This window comes from Bubalus kerabau, chromosome 14, assembly GCF_029407905.1.
Source record: "Bubalus kerabau isolate K-KA32 ecotype Philippines breed swamp buffalo chromosome 14, PCC_UOA_SB_1v2, whole genome shotgun sequence".
In the NCBI taxonomy this organism is placed as follows: Eukaryota; Metazoa; Chordata; class Mammalia; order Artiodactyla; family Bovidae; genus Bubalus; species Bubalus kerabau.
This window is the reverse complement of record NC_073637.1, coordinates 10,093,511-10,116,103: the sequence shown is the minus strand read 5'-3', so window position 1 is coordinate 10,116,103 and position 22,593 is coordinate 10,093,511. Positions and strand designations below refer to the sequence as shown.

At 54.3% G+C, this 22,593-nt stretch overlaps 1 protein-coding gene across 1 annotated transcript in view; it reads right to left on the bottom strand.

The window, feature by feature from the left end:
• Nucleotides 1-22,593, bottom strand: part of ST3GAL1 (ST3 beta-galactoside alpha-2,3-sialyltransferase 1) — a 90,452-nt gene that overhangs the window by 7,733 nt on the left and 60,126 nt on the right. The window contains exons 4-7 of the mRNA XM_055545718.1: nt 10,551-11,462; nt 3,709-3,905; nt 2,526-2,705; nt 799-844 (exon numbers count right to left, since the gene is read on the bottom strand). Of these exons, the coding sequence (XP_055401693.1) occupies nt 799-844; nt 2,526-2,705; nt 3,709-3,905; nt 10,551-10,853 (726 nt within the window). The 5' untranslated portion in view covers nt 10,854-11,462. The remainder of the gene's footprint in view (nt 1-798; nt 845-2,525; nt 2,706-3,708; nt 3,906-10,550; nt 11,463-22,593) is intronic.

Sequence of the window (22,593 nt, the reverse complement as noted above, 5' to 3'; positions counted from 1 at the left end):
CTACAGTCAAGGAGGCCAGGAGCAGGACATGAGGCTGCAGGAGAAGGTTCCAAGGGAGCAGCATGAGCTGGGGACAAGGACACTCCTGCCATCCTGCAGGAAGACACCGAGCCACCCGTCTGGCCTGACATGGGTCTGAATGACCTTCAGCCCCTAAAATGACCTCCCATGCCAGTTGTCCCTCTCCTCGTGTCATAGGTGGGGAAATCGAGGCTCAGAGACACTAAGTAACATGCTCAACGTCACACAGCCACCCCTGGGAGGACATCACACAGCATCAGTGCACAAGCTGTGTGTCTCTGGGCAAGTTACCTGGCCTCTCTGAACCTGATCTCTTCATCTCCATGCAACACTTTGCTTCCACCATCCCTCTGCCCTTTGCCCACGTCTTACCCAACCCCACACCAGGGCCTACTGGGGAACATGGCGATATAGAGAGACAGGAGGTGAGGACTGGCTTTGAGATGCTCACACCATATGGGCAGTGGCTCTCAAATAGCGTCAGCATCCTTGGGCGGCTTGTAAAAACCCAGAGCTTCTGATTCAGCAGATCTGGGGCGGCCGGAGGATGTGCACTGGTGACAAGGGCTGGTCCAGGGTCCAGGTTTAGGGAAACTTTCCAGGGTTCGTCTCTCCACTCTCTAAGTGGGGGCCCACCCACTGCCGCCAACCCTGGGGGCCCAGGGGCTCTCTGCAGCCAGATGCGGGCAGAGCGCGGAGATAGCTCTCTCTGTCATCAGGCGGAGCCTTGAAAGCGAGGCTGAGCTCAGAGGGCAAGGCACCTGCACCTTGACTCACCTTATTCTTTTTCACTTTGATCTTGGCAGGGACAGGAACGTAGGTACTGCAGGAGGAAAAGACAGCTGGTTAGCATGGGAGAGGGCCGGCTGCCTGGGCATCGGCTGGGGCGGGGAGGGCTGGAGACGCAGGTGGACCATGAGGAGAGGCAGGCGGACCATGAGGAGAGGCAGGCGGGCCACAGGGAGACGCAGGCAGGCCACGGAGAGACGCAGGCAGGCCACGGGGAGAGGACTGCGGACCACGGGGAGAGGAAGGCGGACCACGGGGAGATGCAGGCGGGCCACGGGGAGATGCAGGCGGACCACGGGGAGAGGAAGGCGGGCCGCCAGGAGATGCAGGCAGGCCACGGAGAGAAGCAGGCGGGCCACGGGGAGAGGAATGCAGACCACGGGGAGAGACAGGCGGGCCACGGGGAGAGGCAGGCAGGCCACGGGGAGAGGCAGGCAGGCCACGGGGAGAGGAATGCAGACCACGGGGAGAGGCAGGTGGGCCACAGGGAGAGGCAGGCAGGCCACGGGGAGAGGCAGGCAGGCCACGGGGAGAGGCAGGCGGGCCACGGGGAGAGGAATGCAGACCACGGGGAGAGGCAGGCGGGCCACGGGGAGAGGCAGGCAGGCCACGGGGAGAGGAATGCAGACCACGGGGTGAGGCAGGCGGGCCACGGGGAGAGGCAGGCGGGCCACGGGTAGAAGCACTCTTTCAGCAAGGGGCTCCACCTCCTGCAGTAGCCCATTATGGACACCAGAGGGCGATCGTGGCTAATTTGAGGACCTTCTGCGGAGGCCAAGCTGAGCCCCAGCTGATACAGCCCCTCCTCTGCCCAAGCCTGCTTCCCTCACTGCCCTGCACCCCGAATCCCTCGGATTTCCTAACCAGGCCTCAGACAAGGAGGCGCTCAGCCATCTGGGCACTAAGCCCCTTTTCTTTCAGGCAGGAATGGGACCGGGTGCGAGCCTGGCTCTGTGTAGAGGCCAAGCCTCCAGGTCTCCCTGGAGGACAGAGGTCATGAAGGACTAGTGTGAGCTCAGCGAGATGCGTGCCAAGCGGCCGGAACAAATCAGATGTGAACTAACTCGCCAATGCTCCAGGCAGGACTGGGGACTCACACCAGAGCCTACATGCTCCTCACCCAGTCTCCCTAGCCGTCCCCCAGCCCGGCTGAGGCTGCTTTGAGTGTGAGAGGCAGGTGTGGGGGCGGGGGTGCTGTCATAATTGGGCAGCAGCATAGAGATGAGAAAGTTCAGCAGGGTCCACCTCCTGGGAGACTCGCAGGGCATTTGGGGAAGCAAGGGCAACCCACTCCAGTTCTTCTTGCCTGGAGAATCCCCTGGACAGAGGAGCCTGGCAGGCTACAGTCCATGGGGTCGCCAAGAGTCAGACACGACTGAGCAACTAACACTTTCACTTTTCACTTTGGGGAAGCAAACCTGGGAGGTCTATTGTGTTGTGGCGTGGGGAGTCATGAGCAGGAGGAAGGCCAGAGCTCGGGGTCATCGGGGTGATGGGAGGATGGGTACCAGGAAGAGCCGGAGGCAGCCTGGGGGCGGGGCTCTGCTGTCTAGGATGAGGCCTGGGGAGGACAGGTGCGCCAGCAGGACAGCATGAGTGTGGCTGTAGCGGGTGGAACAGCACGGCAGGGGGCTCAGAGGACCTCACTCAGCAAGGAGGAGAAGTGACCCCTCGGCAGTGACCCCCTGCCATGCAGGCTCTTCAAGGGGGCTTACTGGGAGATGGTGCCCTTGGTGGTGGCGCTGATCACCCACTCCAGGTCGACAGTCTTGAAGGGGACCAGGACCATGCTGACGTTCTCTGCCAGCTCCCTGAAGCTCTCAGGGTACACGAGGTGGTGGGTGGTCTTCCTCCCGACGTCGGCCTCAAACCCTGCAGTGGGGGCCTTGTTCATCCTGGGGGGGGGGGAGGGAGAGACGACAGGCATCATGTCAGCATCAAAGCTGACTTGGAGGGTCAGCTTTAGCTCAGAGAGGCTGTGCTGTGTCCCCTTCGCTGGGCCCCAACTTCCTCATTTGTAAAATGGGCACAGGGAGGGCACAGGTCAGATGCTTTAGCAACTTTTTTCTCATTTATGATCTCAGGTGAGCCTAACCATCCCCACCACCAACAACTGACTCTGTCCCGGTGCAGTGATGTACCCCGTTGACCTTTAAGGATAACTCGTATATGTATTTCATGGTCCTATTTTTACGGCCAAACTAATCTGAGCATAAAGAATTTGTCCCAGAACACAAGAGCTACCCAGTGGCAGCCTTGAACTCAGGGCCTGTCGATCCTAAATCTGACTCTTTCCCCCTCACCATAGACATTCCCACTGGACACCAGTACACTGAGGCTCCCCGAGGCCAGGTGAGTGGTCTAAAGACATAAAGTCGGAGTCCACAGACATGGGGGACAGTTCTAGAAGGGGTCTAGGGATGGCTGCCTGAGAGTCTCATGCTGGGCACTGGTGCCCTGGGTCTGGTCCCTGGTGTGGGGGTGACGAGAAACCCAGGAAAGAGGTTGGCATCTTCCTGGAACGTTCATTTCACTTGAAGACAGGGAAACCTATTATTGCATTAGAAGTATAAGTTATATTATGGCCTAGACGGCCAAGCAGGGACGGACTGCAAAGACGAAACAAGAATCTTGTTAGTCTTGTCCTCCAGCCAGGCCGCTCTAGGCCGAGTTCCCGCCCACTGGGTGCTTCCCTGCCCGGTTTCCTCTCTGGGTTCAGAGAGGCCTTGCTGATTCATCCCCATCCTGCAACGCACATGGGGAAACTGAGGCTCTGGGGCAGTCTGGGCTCCCCGACTGGAGTCCTGACCTCCTGACCCCAAGCCATGACACCCTCTGCAGCTCCAGGGGCCCAGGTGGGGGTGGTAGGGTGGGCTAGGGGGCGAGGGCCTTACTCACCTGAGCACAAAGTCGTGACTGTCTATCTGAGGCCCGTACCAGGACTCCCTCAGGTTGCCCGAGTTGCCCACGACAGCGCAGCGCCGGCAGCCCACCGAGCCCTTCTCCAGCAGGGGGTCCACGTCCCCGGGCACCACCTGGAACAGCTCCTTGATGGTGTCGTTCAGATTATTAGGCTGCTTCTCCCGCTGGAGCCTCTGTGGGCAGAGGACACGGGACGCAAGTCAGCGGGGCTGGACCCCGGGGCTGGTGACCTGGTTCCTCCCAAGAGACCTGGAGACAGAGCTCCACCTCCCCCACAGGAGCCACTTGGGGAGACGGGAAGGCCAGGGATCATTCATTCAGTCTACAAATACTTCCTGAGCACCTGCTATGCTTGGTGGGTAAAGAATGTGCCTGCGATGCAGAAGACCCAGGTTTGATCCCTAGGTTGGAAAGATCCCCTGGAGAAGGGCATGGCAACCCACACCAGCAGTCTTGCCAGGAGAATCCCAAGGACAGAGTCCATAGAGTCACAAAGAGTCGGATACAACTGAGTGACTGACACTTTCACTTTCATGAACGTGGTGCAGCTCTGGCCTCTTGAGACCGGGTGGTATGAGTGAGGCACATGGAAGAAAGGCCAGGTGACCCTCCACGCCCGCCTCCCCTGCTCCGCTCCCCATCCTACCGCTCGGCAGCCTCAGCCCAGGACCACTGGGGTCTGTCCAGACCTAAGAATCAGCGCTTCGCCGGATGCATCAAGGAGTCCATTGTCTGCTTAACGAATTATTTTCACGTCTACACCCAAGGTCAACTACACTGGGAACTCCCTGACCCCCAGGCGCGGGCAAACACTGGGTTTATCCTGAGGGCGACCAGCCACCTGGTTGGCCCAGGGTTAAGGAGTTTCCCTGACTTCCCAGATAGCTCAGTGGTGAACAATCTGCCCACCAATGCAGGAGACACGGGTTAGGTCCCTGACCCAGGAAGATCCCCTGGAGGAGGAAATGGCAACCCACTCCAGCACTCTTGCCGGGAGAATCCCACGGACAGAGGAGCCTGGAGGGCTGCAGTCCACGGGGTCAGACACAACCGAGCACCAGCACTGGGAGCGGGACCCTCAGGGACGACAGTAGGGTGAGGGGTTGCCGTAGTGAGGCCCCCTCTGCCCACCCACATCCGCCCACTGCCTTTGGGGGAGCTTGGCCACACTGCACGGTGACCACATGCTGACACAGACCACTCGCCCATTCAGAGTGAAACCTGGAGCGATCTCCTAAGAAGCATCGTATCTCCTGCGTCACCAGGCCACAGTGCTGTCAATTCAACACAAGGAAGGAGGGTCTGAGTCTGCTGAGCATGTGTCCCGAATCCAAAGGGGAATTTGAAGCCAGGCTTTTATAAGCCCACCTTAACGTCTCTCCCCCAACACCACCCCTGTCTCAGAGCCCTGGAACCTCGACCTACGGAAAGCCCAGTCCCTGGGGCTGGGTAGGGGGAGGTGGCTGTGGGGTGAGTCCCACCTGTCTCACTAGCCTCAAAGACAGGGGAGGGGCTGCGGGAGAGAAAGGTGAGGTTAGCTGTTGCTCTGGCCACTGTCTAGGAGATCAGTGACTGGGGGATTGTGTGGGGAGGTCCCCGGGCGCCTGGTCCCCACCTGGCACGGGAGGAGCCAGCATCCACAACAGGAGGCAGAGCAGGAGACCTGGATGGTCCCATGGGTAAGGCCACCTAGCATCTCCTCTAGCCTAAGCCACGGCACGTGCCTGGGGAGCCTCCGGCAATGACATCAGGCACTCTGTAAATGACCACAGGCACTCTGTAAACATCACACAGGATGGTAATCATGAAAGAAAAAGGGAAACTAACAAATGCTGGTGAGGACCTGGAGGATCTGGAGCCCTCGTGCCTTGCTGGGGGAACGTAAAATAGTGCAGCCGCGGTGGCAAACTGCTTGGCGGTCTCTCAGAGGTTCCATCGCTAAGTATTAAAAAGAACTGATCAGGGACCTCCCTAGTGGTTAGGACTCGGCACTTGCACTGCTGAGGGTCCAGGTTCAATCCTTGGTCAGGGAATTTAAGGTCCGACAAGCTGTGACCAAGAAAAGGAGAAAGAAACCTGAAATCAGGGTCCTGAACAAGTTCACTTGTGTTCAGAGCAGCTTTGCTCACAATAGACAAAATGTGAAACAACCCAAGGGCTCATTGACAAGTGAATGAATAAAGCAAACGTGGAGCATCCATGCAATGGACATCACTCAGTTATTAAAAAGAGAAAAGGAACATTTCGATATATAGTACCAAAGGGTGAATTTTGAAAACACATATGCTAAGTGTTATTTCACTGACTTACTTGCCAGACACAGAAGGACATATTTGTACGATTCCACTTACAGGAGATACTAAGTCACCAGATTCATCAAGACAGAAAGTAGAATGGTGGTTGCCTGGGGGATGAGAGGGACGGTAGGGGTCATTATTATTTGATGGGTATGGGGTTTCGCTGGGGGTGTTGAAAGTGCCAGGTATGCGTAGTGGTGACGGTTACCCAACATCACGAATGCATTTACTGTCACTGAATTGCACACTTATAAAGAGTTAGGATAATAAATACGTGTGTACGTGGTGATGGTTTAGTCACTCAGTCGTGTCCGACTCTTTGTGATCCCATGGACTGTAGCCCTCCAGGCTCCTCTGTCCATGGGATTCTCCAGGCAAGAATACTGGAGTGGGTTGCCATGCCCTCCTCCAGGGGATCTTCCCGACCCAAGGATCAAACCCACCTCTCTTGAGTCTCCTCCATTGGCAGGTGGATTCTTTACCACTGCCCATCTGGGGAGCCCATGTGATGCCTATTCTATCACAAGACCAAAAGCACATCCAGATTAAACACTTGCTCCTATAGCACCTCCTGGGGCAGCTCCAGGCTCCCGAATACACGGTCACCTGGGGATCTCGTTAACATGCAAGATCTGGGCGCCAGATTCGGCGCTTCTTACAGGCTCTCAGGCGATGCTGCTGCTGGTAAAGTGGGGACCACACACTGACAAGCCCTGAGATTGAAGACCACAGCCAAGCTCCCCATCAGGAACCTCCTCTGAGGACACCCACCCAGGAAGGGCCCGGACATCATGAGGATGCACCCAAGACCAGAGAGAGTCCTTGGGGAGCATGACGCTGCATGCTGGGTTAAGGAGCCACGTGGCATTCTTTAATCCAGAGCTCAGCAGTAGTTACTGAGTGCCTCCTACGTGACACATGCCTGCTTTGTCTCAAGGGACCCAGTGTGTGAAGGCTCAGAGCTGGCAGGATACCCGTGTTGGGAGGACAGCCTTTCGTTGTCCCATTCGCCTATTACCGACTCACTCCTGATTCATTTTAAAAAGCTATTGTTCAGTCACTCAGTCGTGTCCAACTGTTTGTGACCCCATGGACTGCAGCACGCCAGGCTTCCCTGTCCTTCCCCATCTCCCAGAGCCTGCTCAAGCTCATGTCTATTAAGTCAGTGATGCCATCCAACCATCTCATCCTCTATTGCCCCCTTCTCCTCCTGTGTTCAATCTTTCCCAGCATTAGGGCCTTTTTCAATGAGTTGGCTCTTCTCATCAGGTGGCCAAACTATTGGAGTTTCAGCATCAGTCCTTCCAAGGAATGATCAGGGTTGATTTCCTTTAGGATTGACCGCTTTTAAAGAGTAAGTTTATTTTAAAAGGCAGTCTCATATCTCTGCCACACGTGAAAGCAAGAGTTACTTGGCAGAAGTAAAAAAGTAATTATCCAATATGATGAAAACAAAATCACCTTATTCACTTCCAGCTCCATCCTGTTGCTTGCCCGGGCAAGCCGCCCTGTCTTCGCTATTAATAGAACTGAGATGGGCAGGTGTTAAAAGGCTCATCACGAAACAAGGAGGCACATGTAACCCTTGCAACTTCAAAGATGGAAAGAGAATTAAAGCAGGGATGACTTTCTCCAACCCATGCCTGACTTGATGCTCTTAAAGGCCCCGCCCCCGTATCACCAGGAATCACGCCCCGGGCCCCCAGCTCACACTCCAGGAATCTTGGCTCTGTTCCCGACCTTCATTGGCAGGAGAGAAGACTGAGGTCCAGAGATGGAAAGATCCAGGCCACTGGGGGAGGGCAGAGCGGGCAGAACCGGGGGCAGCGGGCCGGGATCTAGCTGTGTTTCTGGGGATGAGCACCCTAAAGCGTCCCCTCACTGGCTTGGGGAGTTGAGGCTGGTCACACCCTGCTGCGTCCCTGTCCTCCCTGGGAAAGGACCTCCTGATTTCTCTGTCTTCTGTAGATGACAATGCAAAGTCCCAGAGGGCTGCTGACAAGCACACAGGAGAGAGTGGGCAGAGGTTCAAAGTCACCTCCTCCCCTTCACTCTCCTGACTAGTTTCCAAGTACTGTAGTGTATTTCCCTGTCTACAGTCAGGGCTCAACCAGTGCCTGCTGCTGCTGGTAGGGCTCGTGCCTTAGGGCAGAGCCTGGAGGCAGAAGCTGAGACAGCCAGTGTGACCCTGATATGAAGGATGTGGGGGATTTTGTGATCCCCAAGGCACTTGGGCTGTCAGCTTCCAGCCCCTGAAGCCTCCATCCCTGGTCCAGCCTCCCTGCCCTCGCTCCCATGTGGGTCTGGAGAGGCCGCAGTGGGCAAGAAGGCAGAAAACAACAGTGCCTGGGGGCAGACGGCGCAGCCCCAGGTCTGGCTTTGTACTGACGGCTGGGTGACCTCAGTCAAGTCCTTCACCTCGACCTGGAGACAGAGGAGAAGAGGCAGCAGACCAGAGAGGGTGAGCGGGTCTAGGCCCAGCCCCTCTGACTTATGCATCCAGCACCTTCCATGGCCCCCTGCCAGCCCCCCAGCCTGCAGGGCATTTCCTGCCAGGCCCATCGCATTTGAAAGGCAGGGCTCTGTGTTCAGCATCCTAGATCTGGATCTGTCCTGGATGCCTGGGGGCCTTTAGGCGGTGCTATGGTGCCTCCCGGGAGCTCTCAGGATGGTTTTGATTTCAGTATTCTGTGTCTCTGCCTGGAGGGACAGAAGTGCTTGTCAGATGTGGTGTCCCAACTCTTTATTCAAAACATGTGGTCTGTGTGTTGACAAGGAACCCAGAAGCTCGAAAGGCCTGCTCCTTTCTGTTGATTTCTATTGGTGAGGCCCCTTCTCGCCTCCCCTCCTCCCCTGCAAAGCCCCTACCAAGTGGCAACCAGAGGCTAAACTCCAGCAAAGAAGGACTGCAGACAAGCACTGGGGTAGGGATTTAAAAAACTGATAAAATGTTAACAGCCATGCGGGAAAATATTCAGCCTTCGTGCATACTGAAAAAAATGTGAATTCATTACCCCTTGCCCATTAAAGCATCACAAATAAATAAAAATCTTAAAACCTAATGTTTGCAGTGTTGTAGAGAAATGTAGTGAGGAGACTATTATGACTTCAATGTGGAACTCAGCAAGATGAAGTTCCTCAGAATCATTCTTGATATAATATAGGAAATTAAAAGCAAAACCCAGGGTACCTGGGTGCCTACCATCCATCACTCAGTCTTGTGATTGTCCATTTTCCCTTCTCTCCCACCACCCCTAAAAAGGGAAAGCTCTTTTTCCATCTAAATATCTTGGCATCTACTAGATGCTCAATAAATCTTGAATGACTGGGGTATTTTTCACTCTCCTTCAATCCATTTTGCATTTGACAACCAGAGTTACTTTTCAAACAACTAGATCAGATCATGGACCTCTCCTGATTAAAACTCTTGAAGTTTTCTGCTGCACTTAGACACAAATGCCACATTCTTCGCTTTGGGTCTTGCCTGCCCCCAGACCTCCTCTAGAGGCAGCAACCGCTGCTCACAGCCACACAGAGCTCCTCTACTCACCTCCGCCCGCCCCCAAGACACCAAGCTGATGCGGCCCCAGGGCTGTTGCACCTGCTGTCCCTGTGACCTACCGCACTTTCCCATGATCCTTCCACGGCCTGCGTCCTCTCTGCCTTTAGTCTCCACTCAAGTCCTGGCTCCTCAGAGACCTTCCCATTGACCCCATTTAGAGAGGCTTCTGCCCCAAGCTCCCCCCTATCACAAACCCCTTTGGGAGGAAGTTCCTCCTCCGAGCACTTCTATCTGAGCCTCTCTTGTTTGTTATCCATCTCTCTCTGTCAGAATATAACTCCATGAGAGAAGGACTCTCTTTTTTGCTCCTCAGTAATAGTTGAATAGTGGCCTCTAAAAAGATATGTCCAAGTCCTGACCCCTGGAACCTGTGAATGGGACTTTATTTGGAAAAACAATCTTTACAGATGTAGTTAAGGAATTCGAGATAAGGTCCTCTTGAATACAGAGTGGGCCCTAAACTCAGTGACAGGTGTCCTCACAGAAGAAGGAAGATAGGCGCTTAAGACACAGAGAAGGGGTCTGTGTGAAGACGGAGGCAGAGACTGGAGGGATGTGTGTACAAGCCAAAGAATTCGCAGCGACCAGCGACCCTCAGAAGCAGGGAGAGAGGCGTGAGATGAAGTGTCTCAGAGCCTCTAGAAGAACCAACCCAGCTGATCTCAACCTTGATCTCAGACTCTGCCTCCAGAAACAAGAGGGAACGCACGTCTGTAGCTTCAAGCCACCTTCTACGTTACCTGTTACGGCAGACACCGGAAACGCCTACAGAACCCTTGGCTTTGATTTATATAGAGTGGATTCTAAATACACAGATGCTGAATGAATGAATGACTAATATTCTGAATCTCACCAAGCGCCTGGCAGGGCCCCAAGTGCACGCCAGGGACTGAGCATTTGGCCGTCAGGAGCCCCTCACCCCGCCTCCCACGAGACCCACCCACAGCCCCAGTTCTCACCAGCCACCAGTTGTACGTGTCTTCCTCCAGGAGCGCGTTCTTGGCCGTCAGCAGCGGCTGCATGGACCGGTTGAATCGCTCGTCGAACCAGGAGGAGACCCTGCGCTGCCCGATGCAGTGAGTACAAGTACAGGGCCTGTTGGAATACTTCATGAGCTTCTTGAAGTTCTCCGAGAGCTCGTGGACCATCTGCTTGGGGAACCAGGTGGTGGCCAGCATGGTGTGAGAGTAGTTCAGGAAGAAAGAGGTGAGGAAGATGAACAGGAGGAGGAGCGTGAGCACTTTAAGAGTTCTTTTCCTCATGGTCGCCTTTTCTGCTTTACTGAGGGGGCGGGGCAGGGATGGGCTGGAGGAAACCAGGCCTAGTTGGGGAAGAACTCCAAAGAAAGAGCCCAGAGATAGAGGCTCAGTCGCAGGGCAGGACAAGACAGGGACAGCCACGGAGTTTTAGAGCTTCCTGACGGCCACGTCTGCAGGCTGACAGCCACCGGGCTGTGCTGGAAATCACCCGCAATACTCAAAGGCTAAGTGGACCACTCGTGGTGGGTTGGCTCTGCTGGCATGCAGTTTGTCTTTTCAGGAAATAAAGTGGCCTGTTTCATCAGCAATCTTCAAACAGCCGATAACGTCTCTTGATGAAGCTTTAATCAAAACTTAATAACCGTGATTTCCTTTCCCATCCAAGGGGGTGGTGGGGTAATTAATCCTTGTGACAGCCCAGGGTCCCTCGAAGGTGAAGACGTCACAGGAAGGGCCACAGTGCGGGACAGAGGGAAGCTGTTTCTGCCACTGCCCTCTGGACAAGATGGTGCGTGACAATTCTTAATCAGAACTGGGTCTTGCCCACGCTGTAACCAGAGATGTGGTGGGGAAGCAGCTGGCTTGATGAAGGCACTGGGGGCTGCCTGTCATCTACACAGAGAAAGAGGAAGAAAACAGGATGAATGTCTCTTCCCTTCTTTAAAAAAAAAACTTTTCTCTCTCTCCACTTCCTCCATTTCTGCTCTGTTGCGACACCACCGATATGGCAGGTGGACAATTTTTTAACCTTTTGAACTTCAGTGCATGCATGTGTACAGTGGGATGTTAATGCCTATTGTGCAAGGTTGCCAAGAGACACGGAAGGTGTCCCCCCGCATCTTTCCTGCAACCAGAACCTAGTACATTGAAGCGCTTGACCAAAGTTTGTGAAATGAGTTGATAATGCACGTACGGTGCTGGGCACACAGAGCTTGCTGACCACAAGCTACTTTCTCTCTCCTTCACTCTCTCTTGGATTCTGAAGTTCAACAACAACCAAAATGCTACTCTTAAGAGGGTAGCCCAGACTTCTACCTAGCCCAGGTTCAAGTACTGGTTTACGAGCTGAATGGTTTGGGGCAATGTATTCAACCTTCCTGACCCTCAGTTTTCCCTTCTATAAAATGGGACAATAATACCTCCATTTATGGGATGGCCATGAAGATAAGACAAAATGCGCTCTGCTGAGTTTCTGGTATTTATTAAGCAATTGCTAAACTTTCTGTCCCCAGTGGCTCAGCTAGTAAACAACTTGCCTGTCAATGTGGAAGACACAGATTCAGCTTCGATCCCTGGGTTGGGAAGATCCCCTGGAGAAGGAAATGGCAACCCACTCCAGTATTCTTGCCTGGAAAATTCCATGGAAAAGAGGAGCCTGGCAGGCTACAGTCCATGGGGTCACAAAGAGTCAAACATGACTATGCACACACACACACACACACACACACACACTTTCCTTTGCCGTTTTCTGTGTATGAACGGATATTCTTGGATGAGCCACTAAGAGCCAGAGAGGATGGTGCATTCATGCATACCTATTTCCTCAACTAACAAAGCATATGGTCGCCCAGATAGGGGTCTCCCAAGTTGTTCAAAGAAACTGAGATTCAAAGAGATTAAATGGCTGTGCCCAAGGTCATGGGGAGAGGAAGAAGTGAGATCTGAGTCTGGATCCCAGACCTTCTGAGTCCATGCACCTGGAGGGGCCGGGGTACCAAGAACAGGGCAGGAGTGTGCCCTGGATGGACACCTTGTCCGTTAATTGGGCACCAGATGACCATAGTTGGAGGGGTACAGAGAAAGCTGGGAGCCATTTATTCAGAGAAAGCGCACCTGGACGCCTGAGAGGCTTGTAACACAAGGCCCCACAGCTCCCTGGCCTTTGGGCTCCTGCACAGCGAGGCTGTGGCCACACCTCTGCTCTTGAACCTGACTCCCCTTGGTCCTTGCTGAGCATGTGCCTGTCTGTATCCGTCTGATCAGTTACCTTCGCCGTCCCAACGCGTAGGCTGTCAAGCAGCTGGATTTCCGACCACCCTCCCCACCGGCCCCCGCTGCCCAGGGAAGTGATAGTGAAAGGAAGATTGATTACTTTCTGGTAGAAAGAGGGGCAGTTCAAAAACCAGATTAAATCCACAGTGCCGTCCTGGAGATAGCCAGGGGACAAGACATGTTGCTTCTACTGCTTCCTCGAGGCCTCAGCCCGGGGGGTAAGGTCTCCTCATTTGCCTACTCCTCCACTTTGTACTTGTCGTGACAGTGTGACTTGTATGGAGAACCTAATGGTGTGCAGAGCCGTCCCTTCCAGCCACCCCCTGCTCCTCCATCCAGCAACCAGCTCTGTCATCTGAGTCAGATTAACCTGCTTATCCTCAAGGGCGGGCTCTGATTTAACTTGGCAGGCAGAGGGTTCCCACCCCTCCTACTGCAGTAATTGGTCCCGGGATGGGCACGCAGCCTAATTCATCTGGAGCGAAACTCCTGACTTTTGCAGAGGAAGGGGGAAAGAGACGTTCTTTGGCTTTGGCCAGTTTGCTGTTTGAATGTGAGGTCTGGAGTTGTACCAGACACTTAGCTCCCTCACTGATTGGTGTTAAGTCCCTATTTGATCATGGCTGCCGCCCTCCCTGGGCCTTGACTTTTCAGTGACATCAGAGAATAAATCCCCTTTATTGTGTAAAGCAGACTGCTTGTAACTTGACTGACTGACCCACAGGTCACAGTTGTTCTGGCCTCTGGGCACCCAGCCTGGCTGTCCCCACCATCCAGAAAACCCACCCCACCCTGCTTGGCTCCTTTGACTCCGGGAGGGAGGTCTGCCCGTGCCTGGCCTGAGCGGGGGCCTCTCCTGGCTTCCGCTGCATCCCGGCTCCTCTCTGCCTGTGCTGTGTGCTTGTCTGTCTCCTCCCTGAGCTGGGCGCTCCATGAGGATGGACACTCAGTCCCACTCATTGTCGTGGCCCTGACATCGGGAACCCACAGGGCATAAAGGGACGCAGACGTAGATGAAGGGAAAGATGAAAGAGTCAGAGGAGAGAGGTGGGCCAGAAAGCACAGGCTGAGTCTGCGATTCTCACCAGGCTGCTCAACCCCATTTGCTGTGTGACTGTGAACAAGTGCCCGACCCTCTCTGAATCACCCTTTCAACTGGAAAATGGAGCTGATGACACAGATTCTGCCCACTTCTTGAGGCTATCAACTAAGGTACGATCTATCCATTCAACTGATTTACTCGATGCATATTTGCCAGGGCCCTGTGCTGTGCCAGGCTTTGGGCTGGGTGGCAGGGATCCATCATGAAAGATTCTGAAGTGGGAACTTCCCAGGCACCTGCAAGGCCCCAGAACTTTGGGAAAGAGGATGCTGGTGTCCTTGGATCCGAGAGGGGCATGCATGTGGGTGGGGCGGAGGGTGTGCGGGATTCAGAAACCAGGATCAAGACTGAGTGTCTCTGAGCAACATGGAGACTCACTGGAGGGTCTGACTCACAAGGTCTCATTACATTTGTCTTTGTAATGAGCAGATCCCACGATGCTCTTACGGACTCTGTATCCTGATGCCAAGGGTATCAGTTCACTGAAACAGATAATTACTGAACCATGTTGATCAAATACAACTGTGAATGAGAAGCTAGGTCCCTTACAATGTCCCAGCTCCACGAGAGGTATTAACATTCTACCCTGATGCTGGAGGGAGGGGGCGGTGAGCATTGGGACAGAGTGCAAGGCCGGATGGCAGAGGCAGGGGGGACCGTGACACCCTCCTCCCATTCATTCATCTGGTAGGTACATCCTGGTAGCTGCATCTCTGAGGCCAGGGTGCTGGTTTTAAACTCACCTACCAGCAGACCCTTCCAGGCTGGTACCAATTAGTACCCTCAAAAGCCCTGGAACAAAACTGCCTTGGAAAAGTAGGAAGAGCCCACCCCCCGCCCTGCTCCCCCCCACCTTCTCCCCTGCCCCAGGGAAGAAACAAAGAATGCATGACTTTCTGTTCTCTATTAAGTGAGGCAGCCTGCAACACACAGGGAACGCCAGCCTGGGCCTCTGAGATGGGACCGAGGCCAAGACGCCACGGGCCAAAGATCTCCCTGAGCCAAGTGCACAGCGAGGAAGGCTGGCTACGCCTCCCCTGACAAGGAGGACCAGGAGAAGGAAGAGGAGGAGGACCCAGCTCCCAGTGCTGTCTGCAGAGAGGCAGTCATGTCTCAGCCACGGACAGGAGTTCTGGGGGATGCACAGAGGAGGTGCACAGGAAAGATGGATAATTTGGAATGGTGGCTCAGAGGGTAAAGCGTCTGCCTGCTGTGCGGGAGGCCCAGATTCGATCCCCGGGTTGGGAAGATCCCCTGGAGAAGGAAATGAAACCCTCTCCAGTATTCTTGGCTAGAGAATCCCAAGGGCAGAGGAGCCTGGTGGGCTACAGTCTCTAGGGTCGCGAAGAGTTGGACATGACTGATGGACTTCACTGGGGGATGCACAGAGGCGGTGCATGTCACAGTCCTAGAGGGTCACCCCTCAAAGTTGACCCAAGTCAGTACCCCTTCAAGAACTCAGAAAGGATTCCCTGAAGGAGGGTCCCTAATGAAGCTACTCCCCTCCACCCCCAACAATAGGGAGATAGTGGTGATTACCAGCCACTAAGAGAAGAATTGCTTCCAATACTTGGCAAACCAAATGAATGGACAGATTGGGTTTGTGAATGTTTGGTTAATGCCTGCTAAACTTCCCGCTTGGAAAGATCCCCTGGAGGAGGGCATGGCAACCCACTCCAGTATTCTTGCCTGGAGAATCCCATGAACCAAGGAGCCTGGCGGGCTACAGTCCCTGGCATCACAAAGAGTCAGACACGACTGAGTGACTAAGTACAAACCTCACGGTAGCTCTCACAAGACTGGGATGTCATACTAGCTCTCTGCATAGCCTCCTGCCCCATGCTGGCTGGTGAAGTGACCGAGGGAACGCTAGGTTGTTGGTAATATTCACACTTCTGATAAGGAGCTGCCATGACTGTCCTCCATGGGATCCTCAAGTCAACTGGGTGAAATAAGCCAAAGGAGCCACAGGGTCCCAAAGTCAGACACGACTTAGACACAACATCAGACATGTTTCCCTGAAATGAGAAACCGAGGTTCAGAGAAGGCACGTGACTTGTCCAAGGTCACAGAGCGAGATGCCAGCAAAGCCAGCACTTTGCTCCAGGCTCCTACCTCCTCCTGGGCTGTCCTTCATAAACACAGCTAACTGTTCTACTTCATCAAGACCTGCCCTCATTTCTTTTCTTGTCATTTCTGTGGGTTTCAAATCTGTCATCTTTCTGACTTCCTGAGATGGCCTCTCTTCTGCTGTGTCCACTCCGTTTAAATTATATACTACATTTATTTCAGTTACTGTATTTTTTCAGTTTTAGAATTGCCACCTGAGTAATATTTTAAATAAGTTCCAGTTTTCGGGTGAAAATCTGTACCTTGTCACCTGTCTGCCTGCAATGATCCATCACAGTTATTTTAAAACCATGTCTTACCCTCGTGACATCTGGAGATGAGGGTTTATTTCTGTTGTCTGTTTTCTCTCCTTATCTCTCTTTGGTCATTTGGCTCTGTCTCCCAGCATGCCTGGTTAACAGTGGACAGAGCACGGGCGGGAAGTGTAGCAGCTGAGGACAAGGTGGTCCTTGGACAGGAAGGAATCTGTTTGGCCCTGGAGGCAGGTAGAGCACAGACACACTCCCCCTGTCCCAGCTGGTGACCGACAACCAGGCTGCACAGTCTTCATGATGACTAGTTATTCCTGGCTTGCCCTTACTTATAAGGAAGAGCCTTTCTTTTTTTAAATATTTAATTTATTTATTTATGGCTATGCTAGGTCTATGCTTTGCTTCTATAGGCTCTTCTCTAGCTGTGGGGTCCCCTGGTGGCTCAGACGGTAGAGTCTGCCTGCAGTTTAGGAGACCCGGGTTCGATCCCTGGGTCAGGAAGATCCCCTGGAAAAGGAAATGGCAACCCACTCCAGTACTCTTGCCTGGAAAATCCCATGGATGGAGGAGCCTGGTGGGCTACAGTCCATGGGGTCGCAAAGAGTCAGACATGACTGAGTGACTTCACTTTCTCTTTCTTTCTCTAGTTGTGGCGAGCAGGGGCTACTCTCTAGCTGTGCTGCATGGCCTTCTCACTGCAGTGGCCACTCCTGCTGTGGGCTTCAGTGTTGCAGCTCCCAGGCTCCAGAGCACAGGCTCAGTAGTTGTGGCACGTGGGCTTCTCCCACGGAGAAGGAAAGGGCGACCCACATCATTATTCTTGCCTGGGAAATCCCTAAGGACAGAGGAGCCTACTGGGCTACAGTCCACAGGGTCCCAAAGTCAGACACAACTTAGCGACTGACTACATGCATGGATATTTGAATTGCTTCCACCTTTAGTGGACTTCCACCTTTATTGGACATCCACCTTTATTGGACTTCCACCTTTAGTGGACTATTGAGCCACTTTATTGGTGGCTCAGTGGTAAAGAATCCGCCTGCCAATGCAGGAGACCCAGGTTTGACTTGTGGGTCGGGAAGATCCCCTGGTGTAGGAAATGGAAACCTACTCCAGGATTCTTGCCTCAAGAATTTCATGGACAGAGGAGTCTGGTGGGCTAAGTCTAGGGGATTATGAAGAGTCAGACATGACTGAGTGACTGAGCACATGGGCTTAGTTGCTCCACAGGCTGTGGGATCTTCCAGGACCAGGGATCCAGCCAGAGTCTCCTGCACTGAGCCGCAAGGAAGCCCAGGGCATAGTCCTTCTTAAAGGGAAGCTGGGAGGGCTATGAGTTTGGTAGGCATGCCTCCTCCATGCACTCTCTCACTTCCAATTTCTGTCTCCCCTATACTGTGAGACTATCAAAAGCTCAGGCTAGCTTTTCAATCTCTCAGCTGCTGTGTTCAGCTTGTTTCCTTAGGCTCTGGTCCCATGCAACTTAAATTCTGCCAAATGCCTTGAAAAGAATAAAAAAGGTGCAGAATAATGGCCCTCTTCCCGAGGTTTCTGTTGCTTTGCTTCTTGGCCCCTTCATTTTAGCTGACCTGGGAGTCCTGTCCTCCATTTTTATTTCGTTTCATTATTACTATTTTTCACTCCTCGCCTCTGGAGACTGCTCAACACTGAGCTGCTTCTCTCTGCTTGTCTTCTGGAGCCGCTGGTCACTGGACACTTGGAATCCATCTGTTCTGGTTCTGTGCCAGTGGATCACGGCCAGTGGTTGTTGGAATAAAAAAAAATGGCCCAGACGTACCTGGGTTCAAATCCCAGCTCTTCCTATTCCCAGTTCTGTTCTCAGGGGTAAGGCACTGCAGCTCTCTGACACTCGGTTTCTGAGTCCACAAAGTGGGACTGTGTGTGTGCCCACTGATTTCAGTCGTGTCTGACTCTTTGTGACCCCATGGGCTGTAGTCCGCCAGGCTCCTCTGTCCATGAAATTCTCTAGGCAAGAATACTGGAGTGGGTTGCCATTTCCTCCTCCAGGGCAATTTCCTGACACAGGGATTGAACCCTCATCTCCTGCATTGCAGGCAGATTCTTTACCCTTGAGCTACCGGGGAAGCCCACATAGTGAGACTTGTAATGCCGGAAGGCAGGGCTGCTGTGGGATAAAGGGATTTGCACAAAAGCGAGCAGCTTGGTTTGGGGGCACAGAGCAGGCACCTTATAAATGTCAGTTCTCTTCCCTCCCTGAGTTTCAGGTTCCTCGTTTGTAAAAAGTCCAACAGATTCCATGGCTTGCCTTACTGGCAGGGTTATTTAAAAGACTGAATGAAATCAGGCATGAAAGAACAAACCGGGGAATGAGGAAAATGATGATTTCGACTCGCTTCATTAGCTGCTTCCATGCATTGAGGGATGGGACAACCAGCCCTTCACTTCTTCTTGCTCTACTGGCCAGGAACACTGAGGATCTGCAGGGAGGAGGGTCCCAGAGTAATGCATGGGCTAGAGTGTAATGGGTATCTGTGGTCATTCACGGGGCCCTTCTCTCTTCAAAGGGTTAACTGTTGGAGCATCAACTTGTGTGCAACGCGAGGGCTCTTAGGGCATCCTGATTCTTCTTGCTTGCACGGCCCCTGCCGGCTGGCATCTACTGGACTGGGGATTCTGTCTCTGCTCTCTCCTCTGCATCGTGGGGGCTGGAAGGTTAGAAATGACACTTCCCAACTTCCCCTGACCGGGGGGCTCTGCAATAACAGAAGGATAATCAGCATGGAGGTGGGCTTGTCCTCCTTCCTGTGGGGGCGGAGGCTGCTCTGTGGACCAACCTTCTGCCTCCCTCCACCTTCCAGTTTGCAGGGCATCTCCACACTCTGAGCTGGCATCTTTTTTTTTTTTTTAAGAGTTACTTTTTTGTCTTATTTTTGGCCATGCTGGGTCTTCGTTGCTGTGCTCAGGCATTCTCTAGTTGTGGCGAGCAGGGGTTACTTTTTGTCGTGGTGCACACATTTCCCCTTGTGTGGCTTCTCTTCTTGCAGAGCAGGGGCTCTAGGGAGCGGGCTCAGGAGCTCTGCTGCATGGGCTTAGCTGCTCCTCAGTATGTGGGATCCTCCTGGAGCAGGGATCGAACCCGTATCCCCTTCACTGGCAGGTGGATCCTTAACCACAGGAGCACCAGGGAAACCCTGTGCTGGCTTCTTGTGGCTTCCTGGCCTCTGGGCTCCAGCCTTCAGCATCAGGACCGATATACCTGAGGGCACGGCCCCCATCACCTTTCCAATGACTGTCTAAGCCCCAGATCCTCTGAACCAAATCCTTCTGAAACTTCTGCCTCAGTGAAGCCTCATCATCACCTGGGGATAAGGCAGTGCCCACCTCACGGGCTTCCCTTGTGGCTCAGCTGCTAAAGAGTCCGCCTGCAATGTGGGAGATCTGGGTTCGATCCCTGGGTTAAGAAGATTCCCTGGAAAAGGGAAAGGCTACCCACTCCAGTATTCTGGCCTGGAGAATCCCATGGACAGAGGAGCCTGGTGGGTTACAGGGTCCATGTGACCACGGGGGTCACAAAGAGTCGGACGCGACTGAGCAACTTTCATTTCGCTTCACACTTCACACATGCCTCATGAGGCTGGGCTGAGAAAGGCTCCAATCAGTGCAGGCAGAGCTCAGGGGTCTGCTCCCAGCACACAGGAAGCACTCCCTGAATGTTGGGCTTGACTTCTGACATCCTCCAGCGGCTTCTGGTTTCCTGCAAGGAGCGCCATCTAACAGCCCCACTCGGCCCTCTCCTTTCTTCCCACTTCACTGAACAGACGTGGAGACTGAGCTCAGGAAGGGGAAGCGGTGCATCCAACAACACATGGCAAAGTCCAGAACCGATAGGGGAGCCAGGCGCCTGACTCCAAGACTGCCTGGATCCTTAGAAGGAAACTGCTCTGTTCACACAGCTGCCCTGGCATGGCTGTTTCCCCACTTGCCGGGGGCAGGAGGGTGGAGGGCGTCACGGGCTGGGATGGACAAGGAAAGGAGCCAGCAGGGGCTGAGGGGGCCACATCAGGCACTGATTAATCTGTCATCAGGGGACATCACCTGCTTATGGAGGCTCCCCCTTTGCAGACCCTGTTTACCCATAGTACTGGACTGTTACAGCTCTGGGACTGAGTACCAGCTCCATCTTTCAGAGGCAGGAACAGAGGTCCACAGCTGTCAAGGGACAGAATCCCAAGGAGCTGGGATACTGGGAGAGCGGGAGTGCAGCAGGTAGGGGCCCCGCCCTGAGCCCCCCGTGACGTCCGAGCTGAGGGAGACCGACAGTGACCACGCCACAGCAGCGACATGAGGATCTGTGTGGAGCCAGTTCGGGGCCTGGCAGGGTGCAGATGTGACCTCTCCTCTCCCAGCTTTTGCTTCCTCCCTGGTCAGCATCTCCAGGCCAGCTCCACCCTCTGAGTCACACATAAAGTTGGCAGCCAGGCTCATGTGGCCCAGCCTGGACCTGACTAGCTCTGTGCATCTGTCTCTATCCCCCGGCTCAAGAAGGACCAGCCTTGGCTGCAGCCAGACCCAGATCACTCCAGAAAACATCATCAAAGAGCAGCCCAGCTTGGGTGAGTGAGGCCTGAGAGATGGCCTCAGGGAGAGGCAAACAGGCTGTGATAAGTAACACAGAAATCCTGCCTGACTTGCCAGCCCGCCAGCTGGCCGTACAGAGTTCACACTTACGGCTGCAACGTCAACCACATCTGCATCGTCAACTCCTGCCTGAGTCTCCAGGCTGCAGGTCTGCCGCCCAGATTTTGACTCTGCCAGCCCCGTGTTGCATGCTGCTCTTGTTTTTCAGTCGATAAGTCATGTCTGACTCTTTGAGACCCCATGGATTATAACCCGCCAGGTACCACTGTCCATGGGATTTCCCAGCAACAATACTGGAGTGGGTTGCTATTTCCCTCTCCAGGGGATCTTCCCAACCCAGGGATCAAACCCGCATCTCCTGCTTTGGCAGGCGGGTTCTTTACCACTGAGCCACCAGGGAACCCCACCCCGCCCATCACTGCCCACCCACATGGCATGAGCCAATTCCTAAAATTTAATCTCTCAATATACACACACATCTATTGTATTGGATTTTTTCCTCTGGAGAACCAGCTTTTACCCTTTCCTTTGTGTGATTGAAGAGAGAGCCAGAGATGAGTCGGGGGCCCCCTAAGAAAGTGGTAATGGCCAGAGGACTGCAGGATGGGCCAGTAACTGGGCAGAGAGGACAGGGGCCTCCAGGCAAAGGAAGCTGCAGGTGCAAAGGCCTATCAGGAAAGCAGGTGGGTTGGCAGGAACTGAGAGAGACGGTCAAGCCGAGCAGAAACCCAGAGAGGAAGATGCAAGATGAGGTAGGGGTGGGGGTGGGTCAGGCAAGGGCTGGAGCCACATACCAGGAGCCAGGGGAAGTCTCTGCAGGCTTTGCAGCAGAGGGGAGGTCAGGCTCGGGAGGGTCCCAACTTGCCCAAGTCCTCTGGGTTGGGGCACCCGCAGGGCACCTCCCATGCACAGCACTGCCCCTACCCGGCCGGCCCTGGGTTCCTGGAAGGGTTGAAGCTGTGTGGCCCGGCCTCCCGGGGGCTCAGGTGGTAAGCTGGGCACCTTGGCTTTCCTTCCCTCCACTCCTGGCACTCTGCTCTGTGCCCAGGGCTGCCCTGGGGCCTCACCCGTGAGTTCCCACGCTGGTTGGCTTTGGGCCCTGCGGGCACAGACAGGAGACTGGAAGGAGGATGGGGGCTGAGGCCAGACGCTTAGGGCTCTGGCCCCTCCTGACCCCCATGGGGCAGCCAAGACCTGGCAGCCTCTAGCTCCCGTCAATGGCCCTCTTCATGCGATGGCTCTGTTTGCGGGTCTCAGTCCTCTTCAGCCCCAGGATGAGAAATACCCCCATGGGTTTTTATCCCCAGGGGCCACACCACGGCCTTGAGAATCACCCTGGCATTCACCTGCCCTGGGTGGCCCACTCTGAATGGACCCTGTACATCCTGCAAAGATCATCTCATCCCCTAGAGGTGTGGTCTGCAGGGAGCCCCGCCCCCACCCCTTCTCACCCCAGAGAAACAGCTGCTCCAAGAACAGCCGCGGCAGCTCGGAGGGCTTTTCAGGAAGAGTTGCCTCAGGCTCTTTCTGGAATCCTTCCAACGCTGCTCCCAATGCTGCCCGGGACTCACCCATCAAGAAGCCTCCCTGTCCTCCTCCGGCCGATGAGACAGCCTGGGGCAGAGACAGCACTGGGGTGGGCGTCTCT